General features: G+C 46.4%; 1 protein-coding gene across 15 annotated transcripts in view; it reads left to right on the top strand.

Annotated features, from left to right (window-relative positions):
- The window catches only part of GIT2 (GIT ArfGAP 2), a 52,300-nt gene extending 38,529 nt beyond the window's left edge, over positions 1 to 13,771 (top strand). For 14 of the 15 annotated variants that reach the window (XM_086681940.1, XM_025933429.2, XM_086681935.1 and 11 more), the window contains 4 exons: positions 3,863 to 3,945; positions 4,771 to 4,959; positions 9,644 to 9,707; positions 10,421 to 13,771. In XM_086681940.1, the coding sequence (XP_086538066.1) occupies positions 3,863 to 3,945; positions 4,771 to 4,959; positions 9,644 to 9,707; positions 10,421 to 10,633 (549 nt within the window). In that variant the 3' untranslated portion in view covers positions 10,634 to 13,771. The remainder of the gene's footprint in view (positions 1 to 3,862; positions 3,946 to 4,770; positions 4,960 to 9,643; positions 9,708 to 10,420) is intronic. The other variant, XM_086681942.1, reaches the window with a different exon arrangement.
- The last annotated feature ends 7,364 nt before the right edge of the window (positions 13,772 to 21,135 follow it).

Genomic DNA, 21,135 nt, shown 5'->3' with positions numbered 1-21,135 from the left:
ACTCACAGACCGTGAGATCGTGACCTGAGCTGAAGTCGGACGCTTAACCGACTGAGCCACCTAGGCGCCCCAACCTGTTGCATTTTTTATGTGAATGCCATTCCTGACGTACCCAGGTGTTGCAGTCCCTGTGTCCTACATCAGGATTGCAACATGTGGCAGCATGGGAGGTGTAGGCAGCTGTTAGTATGAAGCTGTTCACTTGATGAGTTGGTCAAGGCCAGCTTGCTGATGTGTAATTTACATTCTCAGTAACCACACATGATTCAGGTAAGCTTCTTTTAGAGTAGGCAGACGGCAGTGTCTATTAAGCACCTCCTCCACACCCAGCCTCTTGGTAAGTCAAAGGGTCCTAGGGACTCCCTGCTCCCAAAGGCACCATCAGTTTAAAAAATCCTTTCCTGGGCCACCTGACTGGCTCAGTTGGAAAAGCATGGGACTCTTGATCTCAAGAGTCCTGAATTTGAGCCCCACGTTGGGTGTAGAGACTACTTAAATTTAAAAGAAAAAAAAAAAAAAAACTTAAAAAAAATCCCTTTCCTGCCCAGAGTGCATGATGGTAAGCTGGGATCGTGGTGGAGAGAGCATATGCTTTGATGGCCTGAGTTCAGGTCATGGCTCACTCTTTCTTTAATAGAAGGATAGTATAACCAATCCTAGAGGAGGGAAGGTGGCTGTGCGTGAGGAGCTACCCTCACAGATAGGGTGGGGTTTGCACTGGGCCTTTTTCCATTCCCTCCACATCAGTAGGAATGACAGAGTGGTTCTTTCCCACTGCAGGTGCCATATGGCTCATCGGGGCCCTTTGGGGCTCTCTTCCACACTTGGAGGTAGTCTGTTGAAAAGCATTCTTGATGTACAATACTGAGTCTTGGCAGTTCTGAACTGCGATGTTTCTATTATGGTTTTTTTCGGTTAAACTAAGGGACAGTTAAATAGAAATGAAACCTCTCCTTTGAAATTTTGTTAATAAGAGTCAAGTAGACCTCTTTTGCCCACTGGGAGATTTGTCTTTTAAAAAGTCTGTCGTCTTTGTAGTTTTGAGAATCCTTGCAAGGACTGCTTGCTGAGACAGTGTTTTATACAAGATTAACAGTTACATCATTGAAACTGATAATCTTGATTATTCCTGACTGCTTCTTTATGAGTTTAGGTATTTATGGCATGTCTGTATTCAGAAACAACTGCACATCTGTTCAGTAAACTGAACCAGCACCAGCTAGAAGGTAACTTTTCTACTAACAGCTTTGAGAGAGCAGCACTTTGAACTAATAGGTCTTGATCTTAGCTCTGCATGTGTACAGTAATTTTCATAAAATTAAATGCTGGCTAATTTGAAATCCTGTCCTGTGCTTTTGTTTGACAACGATGAAAGACTGAATCCGTAAGTAACTGATTTCCTGGATGGTTACTGCCATATGTTGTTTTCTGTGCTTAAGGAACGTTTCCTGAGTAGTTTTATTAGATACATGAGTTGTTACTCTTCTAAAATGTTTAAATGAGACCTGGTGCTTTTGTTAATTGTGGGGTAATGCATTTGATTTGTAATTATCACATTTACCTCAAGGAAAGCAAAAAGATTGATTATAAAAATGTGAGATTCTCTGGGTTTAATTCTGTTTTCTAGATATTTCCACTGGAGCAGCTCTGGATGAATTTTCTAGAATAATTATTTAAGTGCAAGTTTTTTACATTTCATTTATGTATGTGTGTGCATGTGTGTGTGTACGGACACACTCACGCACACACATACACTCATCCTTGTATGTGCATATATAAAAACTAAAGGAAAAGAAATTTAAAGATTAAGCATTCCCTGTGAAAGGTAAGATGGGGTATTTTTGTTTGCTTGTTTTGGGGGAGCTTTTTTTAGATCACCTCTGGAAGAGCCAGCTGTCCCCATTCCCTGCACTAGGTACAGTGCCTAGCTTTGGTCTTCCAGCTACACTTGTAGTGGTCAGTAACTCACTGATAGATTCATAAGGCCAGGTCAGAATAAGGCAGCGGTTGAAGTAGAACTGCTTACTGGTAGTAAACACAGGGATCTGGAAGGTTGTAGATTTTATAGAACTCAGCTTTACAGACTCTCCTATGGCACCAAGCCAGTATTTTAAATCATTTGCCAGATGCGTTTGAGTGGGAGAAGTATGAGTTCACGTTGAATTTTAGGAGCCTAGCAAGTATCTTATCTTAGAGTGGCTAGGACCAAATAGAGCCCTCAGAAAAGTGGGAAAACCTCAGCCCACAGAAGAAGGGAGCCCTTGCCCTGGGAGGAGGAAGAGAGACTATGGGGAGGGTAAAGCAAAATGTGGTGTGAATAAGGAGTCTTTCTCCACTCTGGGGCTGACGGTCTTGCCTGTCTGCATCCGGCCTTCAGAGGGCCAAGCAGCATTACCAGCAAGGAGCAAATAATTGGACCTTATATAGACTCTTAAAACTGGCCAATTCTGGGGGCGCCTGGGTGGCGCAGTCGGTTAAGCGTCCGACTTCAGCCAGGTCATGATCTCGCGGTCCGTGAGTTCGAGCCCCGCGTCAGGCTCTGGGCTGATGGCTCGGAGCCTGGAGCCTGTTTCCGATTCTGTGTCTCCCTCTCTCTCTGCCCCTCCCCCGTTCATGCTCTGTCTCTGTCCCAAAAATAAATAAACATTGAAAAAAAAAATTAAAAAAAAAAAACAAAACTGGCCAATTCTGTGGTAGCCATTTTTTTTGGATGAAGCTACAAGGTCTCCATAGGTTTAAACAAGGGTCTTAGTTTACAGCTGTATCTTTAGCCACATTTTATTGCATCATTGATAAAATTCCTTAGTCACATGATTAACTTGGATTAAATTCAGGTATAAAGGTGGAAATCGCTCATATTTGTATTTTGCAAGGTAATCAGGTTAGGTTTTGAATCAGCTTCCACTGACACCTGTTCTAGATGAAGAAATTCTCAAACACTATGGATAAAATAAATACTGAGGGGAAATTATGTTTATTAAACACTCCAGAACTAACATAGTCTCCTTCAGAGAAATGTGTTCCCCTTCAAATTCTGTCACCCTGGAAGGCCCTGTACTTTGCCATGCTGCCATTTGCCCAAAACATTTTTAGGATCCCTCTTTTGAATCTGTGCACCATTTTTTTGATCTCCACAGTTGCATCAGATATTTATATTCTAAGAGATAGATTTTTTGGGGAAACATAAAAGTGGTTGGAGACCAAGTGTTGTGCCGGGTTAACCCATTTTGGTTCACAAACGACATGCAGCAGTAAGTTAATAGTGCTGGTTTTCTTGTGTGGCTCGTATAAACTGTCTCTGAGGGCAGTTCTTAGAGAGCCCTAAATGTTTGGAATGGTGACAGTCGTCAGGGCGCAAGGCATGGAATAGTGGAGGTGGTAGGAGACAGGACCTAGGTTCTCGCTGCTGGGTTTCTGCTGACTCTGTGGCACTAGCTTTGTCCCCCAGCTCTTTGGCCCTTCATTTTCTCATCTGGTATTAGAGTAGATAATCTACAGCTGGCTTCCAGTGCTGGCGGTCTCTGGATACGTAAGCGCTGGCCTGTGCATTATATTATAGTTAAACTCCATATTCCTTAGAGAACCAAACACGGTTGTTGCCTTGCATGTCTGTGTTAGTTTATACCAAGGATCTGTTTATGGAGTTGCCACTGAGCTAAGAAGAAAATGGTGCCAAGAAAAAGAGAAACCATTTCTGGGTCTACTATTCATCTTTTACTAAATTTTCAATAAAGGGTTGGCTCCTGGCCCAAGTGAGATCTGGGCCACAAAGGCCCCGTGGCCTAACAGGTAATGATTCCTAGGCAAGGCTCCCAGATGTCTTGTGCTCAAAACTAACGGGTGTTGCCTTTTTCTCTCTCAGGCATCCAGGCTGGAGAAGCAGAACAGCACGCCTGAAAGTGACTATGACAACACCCCCAATGACACAGACCCGGACGACACAGGGTACAGCTGTGGGAGGGCTGCCCTGGGGCGGGCTCTCAAACCTGAGACCTAGTGGCCATGCTTAGGGGATGCGATTCATCCCCCACGTGTCTCCACTCTATGTTCAGACCCATAAGGTCATGAAATATGGACGCATAAGTTCATAGTCCAACCTCTTATCCCATATTACCCCAGGGGCCTGTTCTTTTACCGGCCGGTTACAGACCGTCTCTGAGTGTCTATAGTGTGCTTAAAATCGGTATCTTAAGGGGCGCCTGGGTGGCGCAGTCGGTTAAGCGTCCGACTTCAGCCAGGTCGCGATCTCGCAGTCCGTGAGTTCGAGCCCCGCGTCAGGCTCTGGGCTGATGGCTCGGAGCCTGGAGCCTGTTTCCGATTCTGTGTCTCCCTCTCTCTCTGCCCCTCCCCCGTTCATGCTCTGTCTCTCTCTGTCCCAAAAATATAAATAAATGTTGAAAAAAAAAAAAAATTTAAAAAATCGGTATCTTAAGTCAACATCAGGTCGCATTCTATGCTTATACCCCAAGGGATGAGCTGGATTAGGGATGGCTTAATGACAACACCTCCTCCCTGCTGCCGTCTTTACCCTTTCTCCAGGAGTCATAATTTCCAGCCCCGTGGTAGAATGAAACAGCCGCCCCGTGAGCTGTGGCTGCCTGTTGTTGACACAGCCTCACCGTGAGTCCCCTGCAAGACAGGATAAAGGAAACCACAAGACACAAGAGCAGCCAGCTCATGCAGCAGCAGATGCACATGCAGTGGCTCCTAGAAGCAGAGCAGCAGCTCATGAGCACCTGTCACAGCAGGCCACTTCTTTAATGTTGGCAGGTCAGGCAGAAAAGGAAGGCAGAGGAGTGTGGTGTGGCAAGGCGATGGCTCAGTACCAGATATGGCAGAACCCCACGCAGCCCCAAGCCCTATCCTCCCCAGCACGGAAGACGTCATCCGGAAAACTGAACAGATCACCAAAAACATACAGGAGCTTCTACGAGCGGCTCAAGAAAATAAACACGACAGGTAAGGAGGTTTGAAAATCCTGCCTGGAAAAATGGACATGCTTTGCAAGAGAGGCTGCTCCATTAGGAACAGGGATTTTTTTTTATTTTTTTTTTAAGATTTTTTTGAAAATTCAGGTTTACACAACAGGCTTAAGAACAGATTTGTAGATTTGGATGGTGAGTTTTTTTTAACATGATGTTTTCAATTTTCTGCATTCTTACGAAGGGCTCTGGAAGCAGATGCCTCTAGAAGTAAAATTGCAGCATGGTTGGGGTAGTGATATTGCTGGTGCTGGATGGTGAGGGGCAAGAAGCTGCTCCTTAGGGCTTGCAGTTGATTCTTCCAGCCACTGTGCTCCCTGTGTGTGCCCTTGCTAGAGTTGAGTTGGCTGGCATAAAAGGTATCTTTTTTTTTTTTTTCTTAGTGTTTATTTTTGAGAGAGAGAGAGAAAGAGCATGAGTGGGGGAGGGGCAGAGAGAGAGGGAGACACAGAAGCTGAAGCAGGTTCCAGGCTCTGAGCTGCCAGCACAGAGCCCGACGTGGGGCTTGAACTCACAAACCGTGAGATCGTGACCTAAGCCGAAGCCAGACACTTAACCGACTGAGCCACCCAGGCGTCCCTGGCATAAAAGGTATCTTGGCATGAACTTGATTTCTTAGGCCTCCCTCGTGTGCATGTATGTGTGTTCATGCGTGTACGCGTGCATAAACATCTAAGAAACAAGTGGTTTACAAATAACAATTGACCTAATCGTCACCTGCGCTCCTGAAATGAGATTCATCTTACTCTGAGCAGAACCATATCCTGCAAAGTTATTTCTTTCGGTGGAGAAGGGACTGGCTCTTGTTCCAGCTCATCTTTTTATTCCCTGAGCACGGGTTCTCTGAGAACTAGTGGTGGGTCGTTAACTGTCCTGAGCAGTGTCCTAGTTTCACATGGCCAGCCGCATCTGGACACACTCATGAAGCATTTAACATCCTTCCATTGGGTTTAAGAAAGCAGCAGAGGTCCGTCGAAACCCCAGAACGATCTCACTGTTTTCCGTAGGTCAGTAAAGTTTAGTGCTCGGGTGAAGAGCTCCTTTGCGTGCAGTGCAGTAACAGAAGTTGTTCGGGGGACACGGGTACTGCTCCTCCTTGGTCCTCTCTGTTCTCTCCTTCCACATAAAGATGGGCCAGAATCTTTTGCCTTCTCTGTGTTCCCGGTATCGCCAGGCTAGACTGCCCTGCTCTCCCCTTTCCCTTTTTTCTCTGCAGTTCTGACTTTCCCTAATGTCACTGTTTCCTACTTGGTGAGAAAGGAGCAGTCTGTGTTCAGTGAAGGATGAGCGTTTGTCCTCCTGGATGGACTGCTGGAGGGTCCTCAGAGGTCCATGGGAGTTAGGCGGCTGTTTATCTCCCTCCTTCCCAGGCAGCCTCTTTATCACACACTGCTCCTCCCCACCCCCCGCACTCCACAAGCTGCCGGTGCTTACCAGTTGACAACAGATTTACTTTAGTTCACAAGTACCATGCTTGTATTTCAGACAAACAAAAAAATATGTTTACATTGCATTGTCAAAAATAGAAACATCTGCCTGGAGGCCATTTCTGTCCTCAACCGAAAGAAATACGGTGCTTGGCACAATTGGGGAAGTTCTACCCCCCACCCCTTTTTTTTTATAAGACATACAAATCATGCAAAAACATGAAGATCTGATTTTTTTAAGACCCTGAGAGGATGACGCAGAGTTTAATCATTAGTTCACTCTTTTTAGTTTAAATCAGAATTGACCTAGAGAATTTATGTTTTACGAATTGCCCACTGCTTTACTGAAGTCTGTGGTTACTTAACATGTGCGAGACACTTTCATTTATAACTCTTGTTGTACTGATTAAACCCACGCCTTTTCCTCCTATTTTCTCCTCTTGTTTATCTGTCACCTGTGCTCACTCTGAGTAGACCAGCAGCCCATGAGGGCACACTCAGGCTTTGCCCCTGTCCCTTGAGCCTAGCAAGCTGCCCACAGCTTTCTCTGAGTCTGGTGTCCACCCTGAGCTTACAGCCCCACTCCTGGTCCGTCTCTGTCTCTTTCGCATACACACACATGCACACACTATTAGACCTCACAGTATGCACACAAGCCTTCTTTGAGGAAAGATAAGAGCTGGAAGTTGTGAACATGAACTTTCTCCTTACTCTGTGCGTGCTTGCTTTTGTGGTTCATTGAGGACATCCTAAAGTATTTCATACTGAGTGAGTTTTGGGGAGGTATCCTTAGGAAAAGCAAGGCGTCCCTGCTTCTGTGCAGCAAGGGGAAGGTTGAATTCTATTTTGGAGTCAAAATGAAGATGTTAACCAGTGTTAATGTAATGGGCATGTTGGTTTAAGTAACATTTAGGCCTGAATCAGTGGCTGCTATCAGGGTCTTTTTCTGAGCATTTGTGTGACCAGATGGGTCGTTGCCCCTTCATATTTACAAGTGAAATAACCCCTTCTGTGTGGGCCATTTTGTTACTATGTGGTGTGTGGTTCTAATTGCTTGCAAAGGTAAAAGTCAGGATTTCCCATTTGAAAGTATTTTGGGATAATATAAACCACTTTCTGGAAATGTAATGATTTAACTAAAACATAGCCAGTCTTAGTTAAAACAGTTTATTTTTTTCAATTTTTTTAAACGTTTATTTGTTTTTGAGAGATAGAACAGAGTGTGAGCTGGGGAGGGGCAGAGAAAGAGGGAGACAGAATCCATAGCAGGCTCCAGGCTCCGAGCTGTCAGCACAGAGCCTGACACGGGGCTCAAACTCAACTGACCTCGAGATCATGACCTGAGCCGAAGTTGGATTCTCAACCGACTGAGCCACCCAGATGCCCCAGTCTTAATTAAAATAGTTTTGAGACTAGATTTCTTACAAAGATGAAGTACAGAGGTGCTTATGACAGTCTTTAAGCAGAAGCTAACTTCATGACTTAAAAAATGGGGAAAGAATGTTAGTTGTTAGGCTGGATGCTGAACAGGATTTGGTTCCATCTTGGAAGGGAAATTTTTAAACAGCCACATGGGTGCTTGTGGAAGGCCAAACCTGAATATTTGCACTGTATTTCCTAACATGCCATCAACAGGCTACCAAAGAGCTTTTCCCATATCGCATTTCCCTTTTGGGCTCTGTGGGTCAGCTCTCCCAGAAACAAAACCCAAGCCTGGGTGGCAGTGTGCTGTCTCAGAACTGTTGCTCAGTCTCATCTTCAGTCTGTCTTTTCTCTGCAGTAGTAGTTTGTAAAACATACTACTCCGGGCAGAAGCCTAACGTTTTTAAGGCGCAGGAAACTAGCCTCATATGTTGCATATTACAATATCAAGAATAAGAATCCTGAATGAAACCGAAGTCTCCATTCTTCCAGTTCCCATCACCTGAGAAGTCAGAATCACTAGTCACGAGTGGAAAGAGGCTTGCTATAAAGAAAGACGTAAATCTGTTGTGTCTCTGATCCCAAGAGAGGACTGTGATGTGTCAGTGAGAGGCCCAGGCCCAGGTGCTGGACAGCTGGGTTTGAGCTCAGCTCTCTCTCACCAGTGGTGGGACCTTGGGCAAGTTCTCTCCTTCCCCAGGCCTCAGTTTGCTCATTTGAAAAATGGGTGTGTTAATAATACCAGCCTCATAGGGCCATTGGGAGGAGCACATGAGTCTCCACGAAGTGCTGAGAACAGAGTTGGCACTCCATCAGTGTTCCTGAAGCCTCAGCTCTCAGACTGTCATCTAGGGGGTCCCTAGGAGGCCAGGCGGCCTGGTGGAAAGGATGAGGACAGGCAGAGCCAATGAGCTTTGTCTTCTTAGAGCTCGTGAAGCGAGCAGAGAGAGTGCCGGCTGTGTTCATGGCTGCCTGTTACAAACAGTCATGGCAGCTTCATGAGAAAGTAGGTATGTGTCTGATCCAGTATAAGAGCTGACTCAGTGTTTTCTCTTTACCCAAAGTAAAGCTTTCAATTCCCTAATGGTTGAGATGCATTTGAATAGAAGGAATTTAGAAGTGTCCTTCAGTTTTAACCAACATGTGGGTGTTGAGGTATAGGCTCTGGCTGTAATTTAAAAAAAAAATTTTTTTTTAAATTAGTTCTCTTTATTTTTGAGAGGCAGAGAGAGACAGAGCATGTGTGGGGGAGGAGCAGAGAGAGAGGGAGACACAGAATCCGAAGCAGGCTCCAGGCTCCCAGCTGTCAGCACAGAGCCCAACACAGGGCTCGAACCCATAAACTGTGAGATCATGACCTGAGCCGAAGTTGGACACCAATTGAGCCATCCAGGTGCCCCAAGCTCCAGTTGTAATTTTAAGAAATGTTTTCCAGTCCTTTATTTTTAAGTTCTGTAGCCTGTGCATGGGAATCCTTGTTTGTCTTTCAAGAAATTAGGGAGATGAAGCACCTGAAAAACAAATGACCTACTGGAGGAAGTGTGAATATCTTTATAGACTGTTCTGTGGCTTCCCCTAACTAGTCGTGTATGTCACCTACGTCCTATGTGTGGAGACTTCTTATCAGAATGAATGAACTTTGGAGAAAGGGTGTGGACCCTGCTTCTTTTGGGGTGACATCCACAGTGGGCTGTCTGCGGCCTCAGCCCCTTCGTGGGGGACATATAAATGGAACCCATTCTAGCCCCCTGGTACTCTCTGTCTCTGCGTTATTTCTGCTGTCTTTGAATAACCTCTTCAATATTCTTGCAGTTATATTCCCTGCTCAGAGAGGATACACGTAGCTGTTACTGAAATGGCAGCATTGTTCCCCAAAGTAAGTCACTTCCTACTTGGTTCAGATCCCTTTTTCTTTTCATGTTTATTTATTTTGAGAGAGAGAGAGAGTGGGCGAGCAGGGGAGGGACAGAGAGAGGGAGAGAGAGAATCCCAGGCAGGCTCTGCGCTGTCATTACAGAGCCTGACGTGGGGCTCAATCTCCTGAACCACGAGATCATGAACCGAACCGAAATCAAGAGCTGGATGCCTAACCGACTGAGCCACCCAGGCACCCCAGTCGGTTCAGACCCTCTTAAATGAACTGAAAGAAATTTTCTCAGGACCTTTTATATTAACCTCTTTGTAGTATATGTTTTAAATATGCAAACATGGGAATAATTTTGTCCTACACGGATCTTGGTTTTAATAAGAATGTGTGAGCACCGTGCTAAAGGCAAAGCACTAATAGGTTAAAATGGTGTCTGGAATATTTCATCCAAGTGGATTAACATTGTCAAAAACCACCTCCGAATAGGATATCCTACTAAATTGACACTGCATGCACTTTGACCTTTGAGTGCAAGCACGTGGGCATCTCGCACGCTGTGGGCCGGGCAGCTTGCCGTGTCCCGTGCGCTGCCTCTGGGGAAGGGTGTGACAGAACCGCCGTTTGCTGTGGAACAGCTTGACCTGTCTTCACAAGAAGGCTCTTCCCCGCTCTTGGGCGTCCAGCCTGCAGTTCACGGCAGATGACTGTGTTCTTCCGTTTAGAAACCCAAGTCTGACACGGTGAGGACTTCCCTGCGCTTGCTGACGTCCAGCGCCTACCGACTTCAGTCAGAGTGCAAGAAGACCCTCCCGGGGGACGCCGGCCCGCCCACGGACATCCAGCTGGTCACACAGCAGGTCATCCAGTGCGCGTACGACATTGCCAAGGCCGCCAAGCAGCTGGTCACCATCACCACCAAAGAGAACAACAACTGAGCAGCTCGGCGCCAGCCCTCCTATTTTCTAGGCTTTTTAAAAGTCCAGTTTCAAATGCAGACGTGGAATTCTGGCAGTTTTTACAGAAACAGACATTCAATGAAAGTTTAAAACTGTTTTTAAGAAACTCAGTATTATTTTTGCATGTTTTCTAACAAAATTTTTGACTATTAATTTAACCCACTTGCCTTATTTTGTGCCTGTCTGCCAGTTTCCTCTCCAGTGTTCTGTTGTGCTGTCCGTGACTGTTGTTGAGTTGATGGTCATAGTCATTCAAAAGCATAGCTTCATTGTTTCAAGTTTGTTAGAACTTTTCCATCCCTTTAAAACTGCCCGTCTAGGGTTAAAACTATAAATGAGATTTTTAGTGAAACATTTTCTGGAGAGAATTGGGTTAAAAAAAAAAAAATTCCACCTCATCTGTTCCCTACCAAGCATTGTGCAATAAGCGAGTTTTTCCACCCTAGTGCAGGAATCTTTAAGTTTAGGGTGTTTCCAAACATGGATGTAGAGAAAGGACTTTGCCACTCTCTAAAAGTAGCGTAACAGTCTCACTTGGAAACAATGGACTGCTCCATTTGTTTTACCTGTTCTGTCTTGGTAGATGTTCTTTTATTTGATGTTTCTGTCTTGATCTTCTGTCTCTATTTTGCTATCATCCTGAAGTCTCCGTGGTGCCAGATAAGTACTCATCCCCCACGTCACGTGTCCTGTGGCCCTGTCCAGGTGGGAGTGCTGCCACATCATCACGCGTGGTTCAGGGCTCTGCCTTCTCACAGGAAACCAGATGTGTCATTCCAGACGTGCGGCAAGGAGGAGCCACGTCCCACAAGCCATAACTTACTCTGTGCCACCCCATTCAGATACCACTGCCATAAACCATGGGAAGAGAAATTACCTGCTCCCTGACGTGGTAACATATCTCTTCCCCAGAACTCGATTACTCCTTTAACCACGAAAGCTTCGTCACATGGCCTGTTTGGTAAATCTCATCACCTTTAAGGACTTCTCGTAAGGTAAGGTGTCTGCGGTCATCTGAGTTTGTTTCTCCTCCATTGTCTCGCTGGTACTTAAAAATGAGACATCCTCTTTCATGAATTCCTTAGAGAGTGTGCTCTAGCTGACCACCGGCTATCCCAAAGCTACAAAAGCACAGGTTTAAGTTCTGGAACATACTGACGTTGGTTTTTAAGCTACTGAAGAAAAGACCTTTCTTGTTCTGAATGCTAAAGCATGTTCCTGCCCCCGCTTATTGCGGCAGTTGTGTGGGTGTGGCTCAGACCCTGACCTAGACCAGAGGGGCCAGGCAGCATTGATGGAGATGAATGAAGTGAGCCAGGTGTAGAGCAGGGGCGGAGGACAGTCAGGGAGCAACGGTGTACCTGATGGGGACAGCACCTCCCCGGCCTCACCCAGGCTGCCTTGTGGAAAAGTGGTCCCGAGCTGGCCGGAGCTTTGATTTTTTAAGAGACTCCAAAAACATGGATATTATTTGTGCCATTCCTCTGTTTATAAATGTTGGTGACTAAACATTCTCAGAGCACATGTGCGGGGGAACTGTGACCTCTGGGCTGCCAGCTCACAGCCTCTGCCCAGGGGTCCTGTCAGCTGCAGTATGAGGTCGCACCTGGTTTACCTCCGAGCCTTACCTGTAACCTGGCCACCCCTACCCTGTGTTAAGTTGCTTTGAGTCCTCATCTTACCCATGTATTCTGTCCCGTAGTGCTCATACACGTGAAGAAGTCAAAGTAATCACAGTTGCCTAAATACGTGCTAAATAAGCCTGTGTTTTCACAGAACTGTTTGATTCACAAACATCTTTATAGCTTGACCGTATGCTGTCATGAAGGAAGCACCGTGATGGTGTTTGGTTTACTAAGGCCCAGCGTGTGGATGCTTTTGCCAGATTTTGCTACACTGAGTAGCGCGGGGAAAGGGTCCACATCTCCAAAAGACTCATCCACTTTTCTGCACAATCCTAAGTGCCATGTTCCTGTTGGATGCTGAGGGGATGCCTTCTACCTTAAATTAAGTTCGAGCCCCATCTGATAACCTTTGCTGCATGCTGCACATACTTAGCTGTCCCTTCTCTTTCTTGCACACACCTGCCCTCATGTTGGGCCCATGCAGGGGCCTCGGGGAAGCCCAGTGGCAGTCCTGGGCTGGTGCCTCGGCCTCCCAGGGAGGGCGGGCTTCTAAATAATGAGTTGTCTGCGGTGGGTGCGGTGGCGTCTTCACTGGAACACTCAAGGACTGGTGACGGAGGACCTTGTCTCTGTGCCCCTAGACAAAGTCCAAGAGTGTGGGACCCAGAGAGCATCTCCGATTGTAAGAGCGGCACAGATGTTTGCTCTGTCAACCCACAGTGCCAACGCCCCGAAGGAAGTTCTAGGTGGAGTGACGTGCATGATAGGGGCTGCCAGCCTCCCTTCGGTGCCCTGAACACTTCCTCACCTCTTCTGAGACCCAGTTCTGTTGCCTGAACGGCTGTTCACCATCTTTTGCACGTGTGTCCCGTAGCCTTGCACTAACGTCTGCGTTCTCTAAGGTCACTCGTCACTCTTAGTTCTCAAATCTTCCTCCCGCCCGAGCCGAGAGGATGGAGGTGCACTTTATGAAACTGGCGCTTGCTGAAGAGGAGACCGCTCTGCCCCGAAGCTCCTTTAGCTGAAGTCCTCCTCTGCCTCAGAACGCAAATAGTTCTTATTTGCCAAAGAACAGGGAATCGGGCCCAGAGATCAAATGCGGCATTTCATAAAATTGGAAGTGTAGACGCGCACCTCAGGAGCTGTTACCCCATGCCTCCAGGGATTGATGCTGCGGAACCAAGAGTGAGGCTAGCATGTGTCTGTCCACAGCGGCTGTGAGCTCCCCAATCATAGAATGTTCCTTCTTTCCTTGTCCCGGTGAAAGGCACCCTTTTTTTTTTTTTTTTTTTTTTTTTACAAAAGAAAATGCTGCATAGGAAAAACGAAATGCCTTTTGTTCAGATGTGTTTTATCCATGTCACTCGTTATTCTGTACTTTTTGTGTTTATTGTACATTCTATTCCTGTAATTATTGTACAACCCTGTAAGCGTTGTAAAATCGTTTTGGAATTTGTGCCTGCTAGTTATGCAATAAACAGGCTCTATAGTGTCTTTGTGGTAATTCTGTTCACGTCAATGAGGTGATGTTTCCAGATACTCTGTCAAAGTTTCAAGAAAGTTCTCCCATAACCTAATCCTTAATGAGACAGTAGTGAATATTTTTCTACCTGGGGGACTCTTGTGAGTTTACAGGAATTACAACCTTTTTCCTCCTTGTGCTTAGCAGGTAGCTTTTTTTTTTTTTAATTTTTTTTTTTTTTAATGTTTATTTATTTTTGAGACAATGCGAGACACAGAGTGCAAGCAACGGAGGGGCACACAGAGGGAGACACAGAATCTGAAGCGGGCTTCAGGCTCTGAGCTGTCAGCCCGGAGCCCAACGCGAGGCTGGAACTCACGAACCATGAGATCATGACCTGAGCTGAAGTTGGACGCTCAACCGACCGAGCCACTCAGGCGCCCCTTAGCAGGTAGCTTTCTTAAAAGAAATTGTGCATCAGGATTATCTGCTCCATTGATCTTACCATGATGTGTTCACTCCTAAAGTTTAATTTTTCAAATTCAGCAAAAGCCAGCCGGGCACAGTAGCCCTCACCTCCTTTACCAGGTGAAGGAGTTGTGGGGTTATTTCGGTCTCTTAAGGCAGGTTCCCACAGGGACGATGGGATGTACCTGGGTTCAATCAGGGCCACCCTTAGTCCCCAACAGTTGTCCTCTGGGGAGGTGACTCGGGTCTCCTCTCAAACAGAAGAAGGGGCGGGGGCTGGCCATCACAGTGCCTTTCCAAGCAACAAGGCTGGGGAAAATGGAGCATTCTCTCTCTGTGAGCCGGTTTGAGGCCCCAGACCCAGCAGCTCACACCCGGGAGGCTCTCACAGGCACCAGCGTCATGGCCCCCGGGAGGGCTTGCTGGAACACAGCCTCCAACTCGGACCATTGCTGGGGAGTTGGCATTTCTGACAGGTTCCCAGGAGGTGCTGCGCCCGCCGGTCTGGACCCACACTAGAGAAGCACTGCTGTAGACCGTCTACAGCCCCCCACCACGCACCTCCTCGCCTTCTGATATTAGACATGTCTTCATAAGAATTCTAATGACCGCTAGCTTGTATCAGCTGTTGGCCCTGCGAGGCGCTGTGCTGGGGTCTTCCCACGTGTTCACACATTTAATCCCCCCGCACCCCATGCAGCAGGAGCTGTTCCATTGTGCGGTGGGGAAGATCACCCCCTGGGGAGTTGAAGCCCCCACATTGGGGAGCGTGTGACTTATCCTTAGTCCGGTTGCTCTTCCTCTTAATCGGCCCAGTTGGGTTTTCCTGACCCTGGCCCATTACCGCAGTCTCAGAAAATGTGGAGAAGCCAGGGGGTGGCCCTATTCCCCCAGGGTCGAGATCGGAGATCAGAGGGGGACCGGTGCGTGACGTGAGATTGTGGACAAGTGGGGCACAGTCGGCTTGTGACCCCTAAGATGGGACCCCTCCGGCGTTTGCCAGATGACCCATGAAGACTGTCCACTGGCTCCCAAGTACTGTGAGCAGCGTTTTCTCACCTGTGCGGCTGCACGGTGGCAGCCTCACCACAGGGACAACTTGGCAACCACCCGACGGTGACCCGCTGCCCAACACACTGGCGTGCAGGAATGTCTGGGAGCCGGGCCCCGTGGCCCACAGACGCCAGGCAGGGGACACTGTGGTCCATGCCTCTGCCAGCCAGCCACCCCGCCAAAAGCCAGGGCCACATGAGGTGGGACAGACTCCCTCCTCACTGCTTTATAGGGGCTCGGTCAGCCCACCACGGAGCAGGTCCCCAGGGGAGGGGCTGCCGGGGACAAGGAGAGGTGTGTGCGAACCTTGCTGCTTCCCTCCGCCCTGCCATCTTCGCTCCCACCCAGGCTCTTGCTGCACAGCTTCCCGACTGTACTCCCTTCCCAGGCCCCCAAAACTGCCTCAACACACTGAGAACATCTGCCCCGTTTCCCCCAAATGCAGCTTCTCTCCTAGGACCCACCTTTCCTCCTCCAAAATCCCTCTTCTCACCCCTTCCAGCACCTTCCCTCCCTAGGGACTCCTCTTCCCCTTCTCTTCCCTCTCAGCACCCCTCCCCCGTTCTTATAGCAGGGATCCGTGTCCTGCCGTCCCCTTGGCCAGCTCTGTACCCATCCCTCTCAGAGCTCCTCCCTGGCCATGGCCTTTCCCCATTGCTCTGTCCCGCAGGCCCTGTCTGGCCCATGGGCCCGGAACACCTTAAGGACAGGGAACTTTTGAAGTCTAACTTGGACCCCTTTCGGACCTCAGATCTAAGATTGGCCTGGGCCTCCCCTTGCACCACACTTGTTATCTGCTTCCCTCTTCCAGCCCTCCCCTTCCCAGGCCCTGACCCTTTCAACACTTCCCCCCAACACCTACCCCCTTCCTGCACACAGGGGCTGAGTGAATACTAGCACATACTGTGGGTACCATTTCGTAAAGTAGGAACTGAAACTACCCCCATTTTGCAGATGAGGAAACCGAGGCTCAGACCTCAAAGCCCAGTTGGTGGCGGTGCAGGAAGTTAGAGCATGGGGCCTGTGCTCTTAATTACGGGGCTCTGCTGGTGCAGTGGACCATCTGAGGAAGGCGGCTGGAGGAACAGGCAGGTGGCAGAGCCTCTGGAAGCAGAAGAAGGTGAAGACCAGCCTAGACCTTGGCAGAGGTAAGGTGGGAAGGAGGCGTGGAGCAGGCTCGGTGGCCCCCATCTCCAAACATTCCGCTTGCCTGGGAGTGTCAGAACAGAAAGACCGATGCTGGTCTCTGTGTGGTCCTCTGCCTGCCTGGCAGGCCTGGAGGAATGGAGTCTGGGTGGCCGCGTTTGTGTTGAGTCTTTCCATTCCTTACTATTGCCACAAATATTTCCAATCGTTTTGGTCTGCTTCAAATTGAGACACTCGGGAACCGCTGCTCAAGTGAGACTGCTCTGTGAGTGGAGGACATTACCCGTTTCACCAGTTTCAGTGATTGGGGGACCTCACAGATTCCACATGGCATGTTGACTGCCCCAAGTCAGCCCTTCTGGAAGGAGAAGGACTCTATTCACAGCGCGGCACAGGGTAGAGGGGTGTCCACCCAGCCCTAGAACAGGGGGACAACTCCCCATTGAGGGTGGAAGCCTGAATCTGACCTGCTTCTTCCAATTAAAACAAGATGAAAATCCTGCCCAAGTCCAACGACAGAGACAAGGGTGATTCCGCCATAGGCAGGTTGTTTCCTAGGGGCAGGGAGGTACCCGCTTGGCAGGAAAACAGGTCCACTTGTCCTTTGCGCATTGTTTCTCTTACCACACACACACGTTGCTGTTCTCCACATTTCGCAGATGAAGAACTGGGTCCAAAGAGGGGTCGCCTGGCCTCTGTGTGGTGGACCGTCAGGACAGGAGCCCAGACCAGTCAGGGCCATGCTCTCTGCTCTTCACCCATACACTTTGCCACCACCCCCATATGAATCTAAATACAGAAATATGTCTGCCACATCCGCATCAAATTATAAAGTGACCACCTAGGAGTCCCCGTGGGCCCCTCCTTCCCCTAGACTTTCGTGCACACTGCTTCCTCGTTTTTTGGTTCCATGCCGTGTGTGTGCCCAGCCCTAAGTAAGAGCTTTGTTTCACCTGTTTTCAATGTGTGAATGGAACCCTACAGATGTATTCTCTTCTTTCCCTCAACATTGTGAGTTAACTAGGTCAAAGTGCGTGCCTCTGCTTAGATTTTTCCATGCTGTGTAGCATTCGTGGAACGTATACACACGATTTATTTATTATTTTATTGACAGACATTTGAGTTATTTTTAGTTGTTGGCTCTTATGAAGAAAATGCTTTGAAAGGTATGTCTTTTGGTACATATAGGACTCTACTTCTCTAGGGGATACATATATGCCTGGGTGTGGAGCCTCCCGGGTCATTGAGAATGTGCATCTCCAAAAGTAATGCTGTTTTTATTCCTTTTCCCAAAGTGTTGTACCAGCAGAATATGAGATTCCCCATTGTTCTGCATCTTCATGAGCAGTGGTATAAAAAGCTCTGCTGATTTTGTCAATCCAGGGGCACACGGCTGGCTCAGTCGGTGGAGTGTGTGACTCTTGATCTCAGTGTTGTAAATTCAAGCCCCACGTTGTGGGTAGAGATTACTAAAAAATAAAATCTTAAAATGTTTTTTATCAATTCAGTGGGTTTGTGGTAGTATCTCCTTGTTTCAATGTGCATTTCTGTGATTATAATATGGTTGTGTGCTTTTCCGTGTTATTTGCCATTTAGATTTCCTCTTTTGTGCAGTGCCTATTTGAGTGTTTACCCATTTTTCCATTAGATTCTATTTATTGTTTTTATTATTATTATTCATAGGAATTTTCCTTCTCTTTTTAAGTTTATTTACTTATTTTGAGAGAGAGAGAGCAAGCATAGGCAGGGGAGGGTCAGAGAGAGAGAATCCCAAGGAGGCTCCCCCTCTGTCAGCACAGAGCCCAACGTGGGGCTCAATCCCACCACCCTGGAATCATGACCTCGAGCCAAAATCAAGAGTCAGACGCTCAACCAACTGAGCCACGCAGGCACCCCTGCCTTTTTCATTTTTTAAAAAAGTTTCCCCTTATTTCAAAGATTATGTTCTCTGTGTAAAATATAGAAAAGCACCCGAAATGAAAAATAGCCATTATCCCAACTTTTAGAAATACCCACAGAGTGTTTTGTTTCCTTAAAAGGGCCCTTGAATTATGTAAATATTGCCTTTGGGCTTTTTAGTTCTTTTCAAAACTAACCTCTATACCCAATGTGGGGTTTGAACTCATGACCCAAGACCAAGAGTTGCGTGCTCTACTGACTGAGCCAGCTAGGCAGCCCACTTTTGGACATTTTAACACAGCATGAACATTTCTGCAGAACTTAAAAAAAAAAATAATTTAAGCATTCCATTTCATTTTAATGTACCGCATAATAACCAAAACTCAAACAGCCTCCCAGTGTTGGACATCCAGGTTATCCGTGTTTGCTATTGTAACTAATGCTGTGAGGAAAACCTTGTACCAATCTGATTGTTATGTATATTTCCTGGGCCAGGAGGTAGCATGGCACATACATTCTAGAGAAGAAAGTGAGGTGAAGGGGTGACTTCAGACAGAAGTCAGTGGTAGGGGCAGAAGGAGCAAAGTAGATGGAAGCTGGAGGTCAGAGTAACAGGACTCACTGCCCCTAGGCTTATGGCTCCTGCAGCTGGCAGGATGGATGGTGGTGCCATTGACTTATCTGAGAACACTGGAGAAGAGCCAGATGGTTGTTGCTGTGGCTTTACTTAATGATAGGAGTTTAGTAGGAAAGGTCATTTGATAGTCTTGTTGTGCTGAGTTTGAGGCACCTTTGAGATGCATATCAAAGTAGGGATGTAAAAGTGGTGGTGGATATAGAAGTAGGGATTAGAGATACAGATCCAGGGAATACTAATGTGGAGATGGCGCTGGAGTCCAGAAGCCTGGCTCATATCACGTAGGAAGGGCCTGTGTGGTGAAGAGAGGCCTGGAACTAAAGGCTGGCACTCCACGGGTTACAACTGGCAAAGGCCAGGGTGACTTTGCATAAGTGCCCAAAGAACCCCATTTGTATTGTCAACCCAGATGGAGCAACAAATCTGTATGTTAACTACAACAGAATTAGAAAATCAATAGACAAAAATCAACAAAACCAAAAAAATGGTCCCTTAGAAAGATCAATAAAATCAAGAAGCCTCTAGCCAGGCTAAGACAAAAAGAGGATACAAATTACTAATATCAGAAATGAAGAGGGGACATCACTACAGCTCCCATGGATATAAAAATCAAAACAATAAAGGACTACTATATCAATTCTATGCCCACAAATTGATAACCCAGATGAAATGGACCAATTCCTTGGAAGACATGATGTCAAAATTCACATTAAGAAGAAACAATCTACACAGGCCTATCTCTACTTAAGAAATTCAATCAATAATAACCTTCCAAAACATAAAGCACCAGGCTGGCCCAGATGGATTCACTGGTGAGTTCTACCAAACATTTAAGGAACAAAGTATACCAATTCCCCATAATCTTTTCTAGAAGATAGATGCAGAAAGAATACTTCCCAACCCATTCTGTGAGGCCAGTATTATCCTAATGCCAAACATAGGCAAGGACATTACAAGAGAAGAAAACTACAGATCAGTATCTCACGAACACAGATGCAAAAATCCTCAACAAAATATTAGCAAATCGAATCCAACAGTGCATAAAAAGAATTATATGCCAAAACCAAGTGGGATTTGTCCCAGGTGTAAAGGCTGGTTCAACATTCAAAATTCAATTAATGTAATCCATCACATCACTAATCTAAAAAAGAAAAATCACATCATATCAATAGATGCAGAAAAAACATTTGAAAAAATTCAACACCCATTCATAATAAAAACTCTTAGCAAATAGGAATAGAGAGGAACTTTTTAAAAATGTTTTATTTATTTTTGAAAGTATGAGCGCGAGAGGGGCAGAGAGAGACACACACGGAATCCATGAAGTAGGCTCCAGGCTCCGAGCTGTCAGCACAGAGCCTGACACGGGGCTTGAACCCATGAACCGCAAGATCATGACCTGAGCCGAAGTCAGATGCTTAACTGACTGAAACACCTAGGTGCCCCTGGGGGAACTTCTACTTGACAAAAACAAAATAAAACAAAACAAAACTACAAAAACCTACAGCTAATATATCAATGGTAAGAAACTCAAAGCTTTCCCACTAAGGTCAGATACAAGGCAAAGATGTCCCCTCTCATCACTCCTTTTCAACAAAGTACTGGAAATTTTAGCTAATTCAGGAAGAGGAGAAAAGGAAGTAAAAGCTGTAGAGATTGGGAAGGAAGAAATAAAATTGTCTTTGTTCACAGATGACATGATCATCTCTATGTAGGAAATCTGAAAGAATTAACAAAAACACCTCCTGGAACTAATAAGCAATTATAGCAAGGTACAGGATACAAAGTTAATGTACAAATATGAATTATCTTCCTATACGTTAGCAATGAAGAGGTGGAATTTGAAATTTAAAACACAGTACCATTTACATTAGCACCCAAAAATGAAATACTGTAGGTATAAATCCTAAAAAAAAATAACATAAGAGCTAGATGAGGAAAACTACAAAATTCTGATGAATGAAATTTCTGAAAAGAAAGAAATGGAGAAATATTCCACGTCCATGGATAGGAAGGTTAAGATGTCACTTCTTCCCAACTTGATCTAAAGATTCAATACAGTCCCAGTCAAAATCCCAGCAACTGGAGCACTTGGCTGGTTCAGTCAGTGGAGCGTGCGACTGACTCTTCTTCTCGGGGTTGCAAGTTGGAGTGCCATGTTGGGTACAGAGACTACTTAAAAAAAAAAAAA

This window comes from Puma concolor, chromosome D3 (genome assembly GCF_028749965.1).
Source record: "Puma concolor isolate L17-30 chromosome D3, mPumCon1.1.hap2, whole genome shotgun sequence".
NCBI lineage: Eukaryota > Metazoa > Chordata > Mammalia > Carnivora > Felidae > Puma > Puma concolor.
The sequence above is the reverse complement of the archived record's forward strand: the minus strand, read 5'-3'. Positions and strand labels throughout refer to the sequence as shown.